This window comes from Nyctereutes procyonoides, unplaced genomic scaffold (genome assembly GCF_905146905.1).
Source record: "Nyctereutes procyonoides isolate TBG_1078 unplaced genomic scaffold, NYPRO_anot_genome, whole genome shotgun sequence".
Taxonomy (NCBI): Eukaryota; Metazoa; Chordata; class Mammalia; order Carnivora; family Canidae; genus Nyctereutes; species Nyctereutes procyonoides.
Genome location: NW_026575139.1, coordinates 12,398,871 through 12,414,001, shown reverse-complemented (window position 1 = coordinate 12,414,001; position 15,131 = coordinate 12,398,871). Strand labels below are relative to the sequence as shown.

Below are 15,131 nucleotides of genomic sequence, written 5' to 3'. Positions count from 1 at the left end.
TGTGTGTAGCCACCGAGTTACTCTTTAAAAATGTAAATATCATGTTACTCCTCTACTCCATCCTTTCCTCGCTCTCTCCTTGCCCCCTCCCCCCGCTTTTTAAGATTTTATTTGAGAGAGAGCCCAAGAGGGGGAGCGGGGGCAGAGAGAGAGAGGAAGATGCAGACTCCCCAGCTGAGCAGGGAGCCCAACACGGGGGCTCAATCCCAGGACCCTGGGATCTAACCTGAGCCGAAGGCGGGCACTTAACCAACTGAGCCCCCCAGGTGCCCCCTCTTTGCCTTTCTTCATGTCAATTATACTTGCGTGACATTATATTGTTTGTTCATTTGCCTGTCTTCCTGACCATCTGTACCCTTCTTGAGGATAGCAGCCTTGTCTTTGTGTTCATATTCTGTCCTCAGGGCCTAGAACATAGTCTGGCACATGGTAGGCTCTTAATATTTGTTGAATAGAATTAACATACATCGGCCAGAAGAAAAATAATTTCTTGGCAATGAAGTATTGCTCTTCTGTCTTGATGGAGAACAGGAAATGAACAATATTTCATCAGCAGCTGAATACTACAAAGAAGTTTTGAAACAGGACAATACTCATGTGGAAGCCATTGCATGCATTGGAAGCAACCACTTTTATTCTGATCAACCAGAAATAGCTCTCCGGTTTTACAGGTGTGTTTTACGTTGTCTTCGTAGAACTACTTTCCTGTGATATATTGGGACAACAGCAATAAAGGTGGAGTGAAAATGTAGACAGATAATGTATAGGCCCATGTCTATAGGAGACTAACCATTCAAGCACCCGGAGGTTTTCTGAGCATTAAAGTGACATTTAATAATTTGAAAGTGCACAAATATTTGGCATCTTGTGGAAACATACCTGGATAGTTGAGTTTTTAACACCATGTCATTGTATGAGTTAGCCATTTTGTTGTCAATGAGGAACTGTGTAGCAGTTCCTGGAAGCACTTCTTCCCATCACTGCTTCCATTCATACCACCACATAGCATAAGACCCCAGAACTGAAACAGTGGTGAGATTGGCAAAGAGCAGTGAGTACCAGGTTCCAAGCCCTGACTAGGACCTGAAACAGGTTCCCCTGTCCTGTTTTAGGTAAATCCTAAACACAGCCGTCAAGTTAGATGAAAAGGTCTTAGGGGGTTCACTGATTGGCACCAAACCTTTATGAACCAAAATGCTGTGGGTTTTCCTTTATGTGACTCTTTGTATTTGATTCTCTAACAGAGCTTTTGGGGGAAAAAAACTTATGTAAGTGGACTCTGACCTCGCTCCTGGATATATTGCCCATGAATAGTACCATTAAAAAAGACATGCTTTTGTATTTGCTTTGAAATGTTTTTTCATTTACTATGTTACTTTCTATTCTTTGGAGGTGTTAAAAATTGTAAAACATTTATTTCTAACTTTGTAAAAAAATAGGTCTTAATATTTATCAGGTTGGTCTGACACCAAAATATGTGTGCTCTTTTTCGAAAAGGCGACTCCTGCAGATGGGTGTTTATAACTGCCAGCTTTTTAACAATCTGGGCCTCTGCTGCTTCTATGCCCAGCAGTATGATATGACTCTGACCTCATTTGAACGTGCCCTTGCTCTGGCTGAAAACGAAGAAGAGGCAGCTGACGTCTGGTACAACTTGGGCCACATAGCTGTGGTAGGTGGTTTCCTCTAATGTAATTTCTGATATAGAAAAGGTAGCCAGCCATAAGTTAGTTTGAAGCAATGTTCAGCTCTGGTAAATCCATTGGTTATGGTCTTCTGTAGCAATTAAGTGATCTCTGAGCATCACCCTAGAACTTGTTTTCTCAGGTTAAAGCCTCTTACAACAGACACTTGATTATGATTAGTACTTGTTGCTTGGTAGCTGAAAAGACATGAGGAAAGAAGGGAGGAGATGGTGGGCAGAAGCATATGGATCTGTGTGTGCGAATACATGCTTTTCTTTTCAAGGGTATAGGAGATATGAATTTGGCCCATCAGTGCTTCAGGCTTGCTCTGGTCAACAACAATAACCACGCTGAGGCCTACAACAACCTGGCTGTGCTGGAGATGCGTAAGGGCCACATTGAGCAGGTCAGTGAACTACTGTGGCACAATGGACAGTCTGCTTTCTTTCAAGAAAAGCTGTCAGATGTAGTTATCTTTACATGCTGTTGTTTATTTATTTTTTAAAGATTTATTTATTTGAGAGAGAGAGATTCCCAAGCAGACTCCTCACTGAGTGCAGAGCCTGAGCTCGATCCCGTGACCCTGAGATCATGACCCAAACTGAAATCAAGAGTAGGACGCTTAACCAGCTGAGCCACCCAGGTGCCCCTACCTACTGTAGTTTAAAAATGAGCTCTAGGGCTTGACTGGCCTGGATTTGATTCCTGGCTCTGTTATATATTAATAGTTTGACCTTGGACAAGTTACTTAACATTTGTTATCTCTTTACCTTTGGTTTTATTTATTTATTTATTTATTTATTATTTATTTATTTATTTAAAGATTTTATTTGTTCATGAGAGACACACACAGAGAGAGAGAGGCAGAGACACAGACAGAGGGAGAAGCAGGCTCCATGCAGGGAGCCCGATGTGGGATTCGATCCCAGGTCTCCAGGACTGTTTAGCCCTGTGCCAAAGGCAGGCGCTAAACCACTGAGCCACCCAGGGATCCCCTGCCATTGGTTTTATTAGGATAAATCTGTACCTCCCTAGTGTTCCCTGCCTTGGTAGACTGTTACACCATTCCCAGTCCCCCATCCACCAGCTAGGTGCTCAAGCCAGAATCCCAGGAGCCACCCTTGAAACCTCTCTGTCCCTGCTGCCTCTCCCTGCCCCCCACCCCATTAGGTTCAGCAAGCCCTGCCAGTTTTACTTCCAAGTCCCATCCTGGACCTGGCCATTTCCCCCCACCTCTGGCAGCCTTCTCCAAACTGTATTCATCTCCTGCCCTGACTCTACTACAAGACTGTCCTAGCTGGTCTTTTTGTCTCCACTTAGGTCAGCAAGTAATTTTACCCTATAACATGCCCTTCTCTCAACAGCAGAAGGGATTTCTTAAAAAAACAAGAATGATTTTATCATTACTTTGCTCAGCATCCTCTAAAGTCTTTCCTTTCTGCTTGGAATGAAATGTGGATCCAAACCTTGGCCTATAGGGTCCCACATAATCCAGCCTCTGGCTCCCTCTCAGGCCACATCTTTTGCCACTTCTTCTTTCCCACCGACTTCCCAACTTCTGGACAAATCAGCTGCCTCACTGCTCTGCACATGTGCTGTGCATCTTCTTACTTTACAGGGTTTGGAACGTTCTTCTTTCATATCCTGCAGGGACTTTTTTCTGTCATTTGGATCTTAGCACAATTGCCACCTCTTTAGAAAGGTCATCTCAAAGGCACCTGTGTGGCTCAGTAGTTGAGTGTCTGCCTTCAGCTCAGGGCGTGATCCTGGGATCCAGGGATTGAGTCCCACATTGGACTCCCCACAGGGAGCCTGCTTCTCCCTCTGCCTGTGTCTCTGCCTCTGTCTCTCATGAATGTAAATAAAATCTAAAAAAAAAAAAGAGAGAAAAGAAAGGTCATCTCAGACATCTAAAGGAGTCCTCAGGTACTATCACAATACTTATTTTATCAGATGTGTTCATATTTATATATAGACCGTAGTATGGCAGCCACGTTAAAACAGACCTGCTTTGAGTCCTCCAAGGGCTACGTTTTCAGCATCAAAAACAGTGCCTGGCATGTGGTAGGTGCTGGGTCAGTATTTGTGAAATGAACGGACAGCATATAAAGGAGGTCACAGCAGCACCTGAAGGTGTTCTGCGAGAATGAGCAGCTTATACGTGGAAGGCACCGGGTGTGGCAGCATGGTACTGAGCACACAGCAGATGTTTGATAAACTAAATTCTAAAAACAAGCTTAAAATGCTAAGTACAGTCATACAATGTTAGTGACAATCAAGGATAGGTAAGTATGATATTCCATATGTTAAAGATAAAGAAACAGGGACGCAAGGAAGGCCGGTAACTTTACCTGCAGACCTAGTGTTAACCTGCCATCTGGTCACCCAAGCACAGTGATAAACTTGTAGCAAAATGAGAAAAGAAACATCCTTGGATGTTGCCTTTATTTCGTAAATTCCTCCAAATAAGATGGATTTGTATTTTTTTTTAAGATTTTATTTATTTATTCATGAGAGACAGAGAGAGAGAGAGAGAGAGGCGGAGACACAGGCAGAGGGAGAAACAGGCTCCATGCAGGGAGCCTGACGTGGGACTCGATCCCGGGTCTCCAGGATCACACCCTGAGCTGAAGGCAGCACTAAACCACTGAGCTACCCGGGCTGCCCATGGATTTGTAGTTTGTAAACAAAAACTAACTACAGAAGACTTTTGAGCAATACAGGATTAGTGGTACTGACCCCCCATGTGGTCGAAAATTCACATATTTTTGACCCCCTGCAAAACATAACTACTAAGAACCCACTGTTGACTAGAAGCCTTACCCAGAACGTACATAGTCAACCAACACATATTTTATGTCATATGTACTGTATACTGCATTCTACAGTAAAGTAAGCTAGAGGAAATGAGATGTGATTAAGAAAATTATAAGAGAAAATGCATTTACAGTACTGTATTTATTGAAAACATCCACATATAAGTGGACCCATGCAGTTCAAACCCATGTTGTTCGAGGGTCAACTGTACTCCAAAATGGGAACTTGTTCTGTCATGGAACTTTACCTATGTCCATATGAAACAAGTGCTTTCGTGATTTTCTCTGTTGCCACATTGGTGATTTTGTTTCCTACTTATTACAGTTTCTTTGCTATACAACTGATTTGAAAGATTTTGGTGAAAGTTTTCATGCTACTACCCTCTTTTTATTCTTAAAAATTACACCTCAATTAAAAGAAAAATAATTGTAAAACACAAAGAGAATCAATATATACCATCCCATATGTTATTTTCCTTTTTTTTTTCTTTAAATATTTTATTTATTTATTTGAGAAAGAAAGAGAATGCAAGAGCACAAGTTGGGGGAGTGGGCAGAGGGAGAAGCAGACTCCCCACTGAGCAGGGAGCCTGATGCGGGGTTTAATCCCAGGACCCAGAGATCATGACCTGAACTGAAGGTAGACCTTAATAGACTGAGCCACCCAGGTACCGCCCCCCCCCCCATATGTTATTTTCCATTAAAAAGAAAAAAAGAGGGATCCCTGGGTGGCGCAGCGGTTTGGCGCCTGCCTTTGGCCCAGGGCGCGATCCTGGAGACCCAGGATCGAGTCCCACGTCGGGCTCCCGGTGCGTGGAGCCTGCTTCTCCCTCTGCCTGTGTCTCTGCCTCTCTCTCTCTCTGTGACTATCATAAAATAAAAAAAATAAAAAATAAAAAAAAAATAAAAAAAATTTAAGAAAAAAAGATACAGATTTGTCTCCAGGTCACAGATAGAGATTTAGCTGCAAGTTGGAGGGATGGTCAGAAGCTTGGAATGGTGAGTTTGTGGTCCTAAAGATGAATGCATGAGCATCTCACACCAGTCAGTGGTCCCTGCCAGTGGTACATTTACCATCCTTTGATCCTATAGGGGATGCAAATTTTGCTTTTTGAGAACTCAAGAGAACCGAAAGTTTGATGTTTTCAGTTGCATTCACTTGTTATTTTGAGGTCAGCAGTGTAATAAATGCTCATCCTGGTCTTCTAACACCAAACTCTGGGGTTGGAAATTTACTGTGGTTTTTAAAAATTTTTTGTTGTAGCATTAGATAACAGGTAATTAGAAGCCTAAGAATCAATCAACATAAATAAAAACTAGATTAATAAGATTTTTTTTTTTTTTAGTATTGAGGACTATATTTCAATTTGTCATATTAAAATAGTAACTTTGGGATCCCTGGGTGGCACAGCGGTTTAGTGCCTGCCTTTGGCCCAGGGCGCGATCCTGGAGACCCAGGATCGAATCCCACGTCGGGCTCCCGGTGCATGGAGCCTGCTTCTCCCTCTGCCTGTGTCTTTGCCTCTCTCTCTCTCTCTCTGTGTGACTATCATAAATAAATAAATAAGAATTTAAAAAAAATAAAGCTTAAAAAAATAAAATAAAATAGTAACTTTTTAGGAACAGTGGTTCTCGACTTTAAATTTTCTTCATATTTTGAAGCAGTTTTATGATTAATATAATTTTGGCAAGATGTAAGTACTAATTATATTTCAGTAAGTCATATTTCACAAAGAATATCATCTGTATTTATCACAGGATCATGTTTATTAAGGTGCTATTTTGAGGAAAGGATTCTTTTACCAAAAAAAGAAGACACAGAAACCCCCAAGTCATAAATATAGTGCTGATACATGCTCATACACCTTGTTTTGTTTTGTTGTTTTCTTTTTTTAATACAGGCAAGAGCACTATTACAAACTGCATCATCTTTGGCACCCCATATGTATGAGCCGCATTTTAATTTTGCAACTGTCTCTGATAAGGTATTCTTTTTATCAGTTCGTCATCTGATCTGTTTCTTTTTCTTTCCTGGTTTAAAAAAAAAGTATAGAAAAATAAGGAAATTCTAATAATGTTTTGATGGAAATGTGTTTTTAAATATTATATGTACCTGTCTTTCACTTCAAGAGACAGTTTAATAAACTTTAAAAAATATATCACTGAATATGGACTAAACTTAATATTACAGATTGCATTATAGATTATTATAGATTGCAGAATTATTTTTAAAATATGACATTTAGTCATGAAAAAATACTCATTAAGTAACTTGGTTGAGGAAAGATTTAGTAATTGACTTTTATAAGAAATCCTGTATTTTACTGTAGACCATGTTGCCATCAAGGCTCTGGCATAATTGCCATAAAATGAGGGATAGGAGTGAAAGCTGTTGTAGCTGTGAACATGGGGAAAAATACAACTGTTAATACTGTATTTCAAGTCAGTTAATGTCCAAGAGCTAAAAGGAATCATGCCATTTTCAATAATAAGAACAACAATAAATAAAAGGCTTTGAATAACTAACTTTTACTGAGAAACCTTCCTTTAAGATGGAAAGTGAGTTTTCAGGGTAAGAAAATGGCTGAAAGTGTTTGCAGATGTAAAGACTCCTTATAGACCAGAAGACATTATGAAAATGTCATTTTTCAGAGCATGAACATGAAGCCACCCTCACTTTCATTTCCGCTCTGGAACTAAGTTGTCATTCATAAGTTGTCATTTTTGTGGGCTTGTTAAGAGCCAACCACCATTGCAGGTGTTCCACACACCCTCTGTGATTTTTCATCAACCTGCCATGTAGGTTTCCTTCACCTTCCTGACTCATTTTTTCTACAGCTGATGTTTCATTTATTGAGCACTGTTCTAGGCACAGAGGATGTTAGCACTGAATAAAACAAAACCGCTACCTTATAACAGCTTACATTCTAATGAACACAAGGCTGGTCGAGCTTAAAAGACTCCCCTAGGGTCACATGGCCATGGTGGGTTCAGAATTTATACCCAGCTCCCAATGATGCCCCTGTGTTTTCCACTGCCCTGTGCTGCCATTTACTTAAATAACATTTTAATAATATATAACTCAAACGAGGTATTTTTTAAGCAAAAGACTATATTTTCCATAAGAGAAAATGGTATGTTAGGAAACTTTTTTAATATGTATTACACGTTTCAAAAAAAAAAAAAAAACCTGCCAGCATTGAATTATCTAGGATATTTTTTGTGTGCACACACTAAAAAGCTCTTGCTTTTTATAAATGTATGCATGAATCCAAATCTATGCAGACAGATCCAGATGCTGTGTCCTTTTCTTTGGGACTGGACTTTAACACTAGATTTATTGAAAATCAGAGATACCCTTAATAAACTTCTAAAGCCAGGTATCTTCCCCCACATTACTCTGCTAAGCACCATTTAAAACCTCCCTGAGCATGTTATTGTATCTTATATACAATCATTTTTGCTTGAATTTTCTATCTAAAAGATAATACCCTAACCAAAATATGTCTTTATGGTACATTACAAATAGTTGTCCTAAGGCTTTCTGAAACTATATAGAGCTGGCTCTTATAGTATGCAAATGTAATTTTATTTTTGTAATACTACCTGTGATAGGAAAAGAAAACAAAGTCTATGAATTCATAACTAGACAGCTGTAATGGAGCAGAAATTATTAGTATAATTGGTTATTTTATTTTTCAAGATTGAATTGTAATCTAGGTGAAAGAATTCTAAAATCAAAGTGGCATAACCAAACAATTTACCCTTAAAAACGCTTTGATTTTCTACGGTATACAGATAGTACTTTTACTTTCTTATTCATTTTTTTTTTTGTGGTCTCATTCTGTGGTCTTATTCTGGTATTTCTTACAGATTGGAGATTTACAAAGAAGCTATGTTGCTGCTCAGAAGTCAGAAGCAGCATTTCCAGGTCATGTGGATACCCAACATTTAATTAAACAACTAAAGCAGCATTTTGCTATGCTCTGATTGTCCCACAGACCAAGTATATTCTTATGAGGAGGCATTACACAAGGGAAAAAGTAGTGTGTATATATATCTGATATACAAGCCTGTGCTCACTATTAGTGAAGAGGACATTACGGAGTTCACATAAGAATTTAATAATGCAAACTTTATAATAATAATTTGTATAATATTATAAAAGATAGGATTTATTTATTTTTTTTTTTAAATTTTTTTTTTTATTTATTTATGATAGTCACACAGAGAGAGAGAGAGAGAGGCAGAGACATAGGCAGAGGGAGAAGCAGGCTCCACGCACCGGGAGCCCGACGTGGGATTCGATCCCGGGTCTCCAGGATCGCGCCCTGGGCCAGAGGCAGGCGCCAAACCGCTGCGCCACCCAGGGATCCCAAAAGATAGGATTTAATATTTGTAAGCAGATCATGAAAACTTCTTCCACATTATATGGTAGATGTTTATAAAAATGTTTATGGAACATTTTCATGAATCTCTTCAAATTTTTATAATAATGTCAATAAACTGGCCATTAGCTAACATGTAGCTTCAGAGGTCTGAAATCTACCATAAAAATTGCACTTTCATGGCTAAAAGTGTGTATATTCCTCCCAATTAGAGACTATTTAGAGCTTAAAAATTGTATTTAAAGCTATTTATCAAATGCTTTGTAAGACACTATACATTTTCTCATAGATTATGCTTTAAAATAAATCAGTGTGTAAAACACCATCATTCTGCCATTTTTCGTGAGTTTTTATTTTAGGCATCTCAGATAAAACACATTTTTCAGCCCAGTAATCTTAGAAATCAAGTCATTATTTTAATTTTACTTGATGTACCACCAATTTTGTATTTTCCTGAGAAGCTATTTATGGAATATCATATTGTCAATATAAGAATATCAGGATTGGAAATGGAGTTACAGGCCCGGAGTCCCACCTGTGGTCAACCCCAAGAAAGGCCAGATCCCGGGACCATACAATGCAAAATCCTGGAAGGGCTCTTGAACTTGTCTCTCCCATCTGTAGTGGGATTCTCATCAAAGTATTGACACAAGGAAATGTGTCAAAGGGACAAAGAAATTTGGATATTGGACTTTGGCACCCTTCCATGTTATTTTCCAATTTCTAATGTCATGGAAACTACTTTACAGATACTTGTTTCTATTGAGATTTGTATAAGTGGTGTTACTTAGCTGACAGAACAAAAAGATGTGAATTTGAGGAATTATAGCTTATTAGAGGCTGGAAGTGACTTCAGAGGAAGTGTAGGTGAATCTCTCCAAGGCATGGATGAAGAAAGCAAGGCCCTGCTTTCTTCACACTGCTGGTTGGATGTCCAGTCAATGACTGGACCCCAAGAAGGACCCTGTTCTTGTGCTTGAACTTTTCCTGCTTCCCCAGAATATGCCAGTGTTAGTTTTTTTTTGTTTTTTTGTTTTTTGTTTTTTTTTTAGCTCCTGAGAATTTCCTCAAGCACAATCAGATGTACTCAATATTTAGGCTGAAATTTTGTAATGCGAATCATTTTCTTAGCTAATCTAAAATAAGAGCTAATAACAACAAGCTTGCATTTATAGGACTGTTGTACTGTTGTACATGCCTGGCAGGGTTCTCAGCACTGGATATGAATTAACCTTTTAATTCTCATTGCAGTGCTATAAGGTGCAGTTATTCCCATTTTACTTATGAGAAAAATGAGGTACAGAGAAGTCAGGTAGCTTGATCAGGGTTGTAAAGCTAATAAGTAGCAGAGCTGGGATTCAAATGTAGGCAGTGTGAGCCCCAAGGATGTGCTCTTACCCTCATGTGAAATCACCTCAGTGTTTGTCCTGTAAATAAAGCTACTACCATTTAAAATGAATGTTGTGTACATTAGTAAAATTGGATGATAAGGGAATATTAACACAGCAAAAAACAGATGAGTCAGTATTTCTAAGGTAATATGGAGATATTTTTGTCTTGAATTTATGTTAATTCAATGTGAACACCAATGCAAAGAATGAGTCAGGATGGCTCCAGGCAGAATGATGGCATAAAAGAACATTGTGCATCAACAGCTACACACATCTTTGAAACAAAATTATTTCTGGCTGCATAACTGGCTTCTGTGCCAACATTTCTATAGAAGGAAGGTTAATGATTGTCTTCCACCCTGGCTAAAAAGGTGTTCAATCGATATACAAATTGTTTGACCAAAATTAACATCATGGGGCTTCCCGCTGATGAAAATGAGATCTGGTAAGACCACTGCCAGCACAATAACTGCTGAGGTTTGAAGTTCTTCCTTCCGAAATAGGTCATATATGAACCAGTCCCCAATGGTATTCATTGTTCTGTTACATTTCTGAATGTTATGTCCCAGCATCAGAGCTCCCAACATAATTTATGGCCTCAAGATAAGAAAATTAATAAAGATAGCCCATCACTACACTTTTAATGTGGTTTCCACCGCAAACTCTGTAGTAACATGAGGGATTTGTATCAAGAACTTTCAGGTGGGGCTGGGGTTAAGCATTCAGAAAAACCATGAGGATTTTGAAATACTGTGGTAGGACCCAATATTGGAAAATCATGAACCCAGAAATGGAGTTTAGTTAAAAAGCCACTGGCGGACAGTTTTAAGTTCTAGGGAATAGATAAATTGGAATGGTTCATGGCTATGTTCCAGACTCCCAAATTGGTTATCTAGGCTCAAATATTAGGGAGAAAAATTTTACTTAGCAATTTGAAAACAACTGCAGCTTTACATCCTTTCACATAGATGGCATTAGTCTTATATTTGGCTGACTAAAAACTTAACCTTTTTGAGAGATGCTGTGATTTTATGTCCTTGATATTAAAGCCAAATTCTTGAGATGAAAGGAGGACTAAAAAAGGTTAAATTATAATCCTTGGGGACTATAGTATTTCCTGTACTGTGATCCTTCCCCTTCCCTAAACCTTGACTAACAAGGAGTAATTGATTAGTGAAGTGTAAAGGGTGGAAACTCTTGGAGAAAGCAACCACATTATCTTAGGGAAGAGAAGGCCAAACCTGGACATTTTATGTGGAAAGATTTTCCCCCCCATATTTAAGCAGACCCTTTTCCAGTATTTGAAACTCAAGTTTCTATGGGCTCTGGCACCTTACAGCTGTTGCCACCACTGCCTCACACCAGCTCGACTAGCTTCAATTCCTTTCTCCACAGGATTGTTTATCACAGTCCCTTTAAACCTTCTCTCTTTTGAGCACTACCCTCTTTTGTCATAGTATCTTAAAAGGGCAGGTGATGTTTGTTGCTTACTTCACTTATTTCTGGACCCTCTGCAGGCTTGCTTCAACTCCAGTCACTACTGGAACTCCTCCCATCTAGGTCACTAACAACTTCCAATTAACGAATTCAGAGGGTTTTTCATTTTTTGTTTTTAAACAGCGTTTTTTTTTTTTGATATTATTTATATACCATACAACTCGCTCTTTTGAAATATACCATTTGATGGTTTTTAATGTATGTACAGTTGGGCAACTATCACTTACAATCAATTCTAAAAGACCTGTATGCTGAAACTATAAGAAAACATCAGACATTCATGAAAGACACTGAAGATGTAAATAAATGGAAAGATATTTTGTGCCCATGAATTGGAATATTGTTAAAATACCCATACTATCCTAAGCAATCTACAGATTCAATGCAATCCTTATCAAATTTACAATGACACTGTTTACATAAACAGACAACAGAAAAAGCAATCCTAAAATTTGCAACCACAAAAGAGCCCGAATAACTAAAATGATCTTGAGAAAGAACAACAAAACTGGAGGTATCTTGCATCCCGATTTCAAACTGTAGGTGTTGGCAAAACAGTATGGTGTTGGCATAAAAACAGGTACACGGATCAATGGAAAGGAATAAGGAACCCAGAAATAACCCACACATATATGATCAATTTAGGACAAAGGAGTCAACAATATACAATGGGAAAAAGACAATGTCTTAACAAATGGTCCTGGGAAAACTGGACACCCACATACGTGAATGAAAACTGGAACACTATCATACCCCATGCACAAAAATCAAGTCAAAACAGAATACTTGGGGGGGGGAGGGGCAAGATGGCGGAAGAGCAGAGTCCCCAAATCACCTGTCCCCATCAAATTACCTAGATAACCTTCAAATCATCCTGAAAATCGACGAATTCGGCCTGAGATGTAAAGAGAGACCACCTGGAACGCTACGGTGAGAAGAGTCCGCGCTTCTATCAAGGTAGGAAGACGGGGAAAAAGAAATAAAGGAACAAAAGGCCTCCGAGGGGGAGGGGCCCCGCGAGGAGCCGGGCTGAGGCCGGGGCGAGTGTCCCCAGGACAGGAGAGCCCCGTCCCGGAGGAGCAGGAGCTGCACCAACCTTCCCGGCGGCGGAAAGGGGCTCGCAGGGAGGTGGAGCAGGACCCAGGAGGGCGGGGATGCCCTCGGGCTCCCGGGGACACTAACAGACACCTGCGCCCGGGAGAGTGCTCCGAGCTCCCTAAGGGCTGCAGCGCCCACGGCGGGACCGACCGGAGCAGCTCGGAGGGGCTCGAGCGGCGGCTCCGCGGAGGGGGCTGCGGGGCGGGAGCGCGAATCCACCAGCGCAGGCCCCGGAGCACAGGGCGCCGGGACACAGCCCAGGATCCGGCCTCCCCCGGGACAGGCAGAGGCCGGGAGGGCCCAGGACAGCGAGGACGCTCCTGCCCCGAGCTGAGCAGATCAGCGGCCCCGCCCCGGAGCCTCCAGGCCCTGCAGACCGAGAACCGAGAGCCCCAGCCCTGTAGTTCCTGCGGAGGCTGAATCCAGGCTTCCAGAGTTGCCATAGCAACTGCGGCTGTTCCTCCTGGGGCCCCACGGGGTAAACAACCCCCGCTGAGCCCTGCAGCAGGCAGGGGCAGAGCAGCTCCCCCAAGTGCTAACACCTGAAAATCAGCACAGCAGGGCCCTCCCCCAGAAGACCAGCTAGAGGGACCAGTGATACTCCCCCGTGTTCCAATACAACTTGTTTTTGGCCACTCTGCACTGAGCAAAATGACTAGAAGGAAAACCTCCCCTCAAAAGAAAGAATCAGAAACAGCCCTCTCTCCCACAGAGTTACAAAATCTGGATTACACTTCAATGTCAGAAAGCCAATTCAGAAGCACTATTCTACAGCTACTGGTGGCTCTAGAAAAAAGCATTAAGGACTCACGAGACTTCATGACTGCAGAATTTAGATCCAATCAGGCAGAAATTAAAAATCAATTGAATGAGATGCAATCCAAACTAGAAGTCCTAACGACGAGGGTTAACGAGGTGGAAGAACGAGTGAGTGACATAGAAGACAAGTTAATGGCAAAGAGGGAAACTGAGGAAAAAAGAGACAATTAAGGGACCATGAAGACAGATTAAGGGAAATAAATGACAGCCTAAGGAAGAAAACCTACGCTTAATTGGGGTTCCCGAGGGCGCCGAAAGGGACAGAGGGCCAGAATATGTATTTGAACAAATCCTAGCTGAAAACTTTCCCAATCTGGGAAGGGAAACAGGCATTCAGATCCAGGAAATAGAGAGATCCCCCCCTAAAATCAATAAAAACCGTTCAACACCTCGACATTTAATAGTGAAGCTTGCAAATTCCAAAGATAAAGAGAAGATCCTTAAAGCAGCAAGAGACAAGAAGTCCCTGACTTTCATGGGGAGGAATATTAGGGTAACAGCAGACCTCTCCACAGAGACGTGGCAGGCCAGAAAGGGCTGGCAGGATGTATTCAGGGTCCTAAATGAGAAGAACATGCAACCAAGAATACTTTATCCAGCAAGGCTCTCATTCAAAGTGGAAGGAGAGATAAAGAGCTTCCAAGACAGGCAGGAACTGAAAGAATATGTGACCTCCAAACCAGCTCTGCAAGAAATTTTAAGGGGGACTCTTAAAACTCCCCTTTAAGAAGAAGTTCAGTGGAACAATCCACAAAAACAAGGACTAAATAGATATCATGATGACACTAAACTCATATCTGTCAATAGTAACTCTGAACGTGAACGGGCTTAATGACCCCCATCAAAAGGCGCAGGGTTTCAGACTGGATAAAAAAGCAGGACCCATCTATTTGCTGTCTACAAGAGACTCATTTTAGACAGAAGGACACCTACAACCTGAAAATAAAAGGTTGGAGAACCATTTACCATTCAAATGGTTCTCAAAATATACCCTAAAAACTATAGAACACTTCTGAAAGAAATTGAGGAAGACACAAAGAGATGGAAAAATATTCCATGCTCATGGATTGGCAGAATTAATATTGTGAAAATGTCAATGCTACCCAGGGCAATTTACACGTTTAATGCAATCCCTATCAAAATACCATGGACTTTCTTCAGAGACTTAGAACAAATTATTTTAAGATTTGTGTGGAATCAGAAAAGACCCCAAACAGCCAGGGGAATTTTAAAAAAGAAAACCATATCTGGGGGCATCACAATGCCAGATTTCAGGTTGTAGTACAAAGCTGTGTGCATCAAGACAGTGTGGTACTGGCACAAAAACAGACATATAGATCAATGGAACAGAATAGAGAACCCAGAAATGGACCCTGAACTTTATGGTCAACTAATATACGATAAAGGAGGAAAGACGATCCACTGGAAGAAAGACAG

The 15,131-nt window shown here is 40.7% G+C and overlaps 1 protein-coding gene across 1 annotated transcript in view; it reads left to right on the top strand.

The window, feature by feature from the left end:
- Positions 1-9,217, top strand: part of TTC8 (tetratricopeptide repeat domain 8) — a 58,806-nt gene extending 49,589 nt beyond the window's left edge. The window contains exons 10-14 of the mRNA XM_055304539.1: positions 532-671; positions 1,498-1,672; positions 1,969-2,091; positions 6,403-6,486; positions 8,375-9,217. Coding sequence (XP_055160514.1) covers positions 532-671; positions 1,498-1,672; positions 1,969-2,091; positions 6,403-6,486; positions 8,375-8,491 — 639 coding nt within the window. The 3' untranslated portion in view covers positions 8,492-9,217. The remainder of the gene's footprint in view (positions 1-531; positions 672-1,497; positions 1,673-1,968; positions 2,092-6,402; positions 6,487-8,374) is intronic.
- The last annotated feature ends 5,914 nt before the right edge of the window (positions 9,218-15,131 follow it).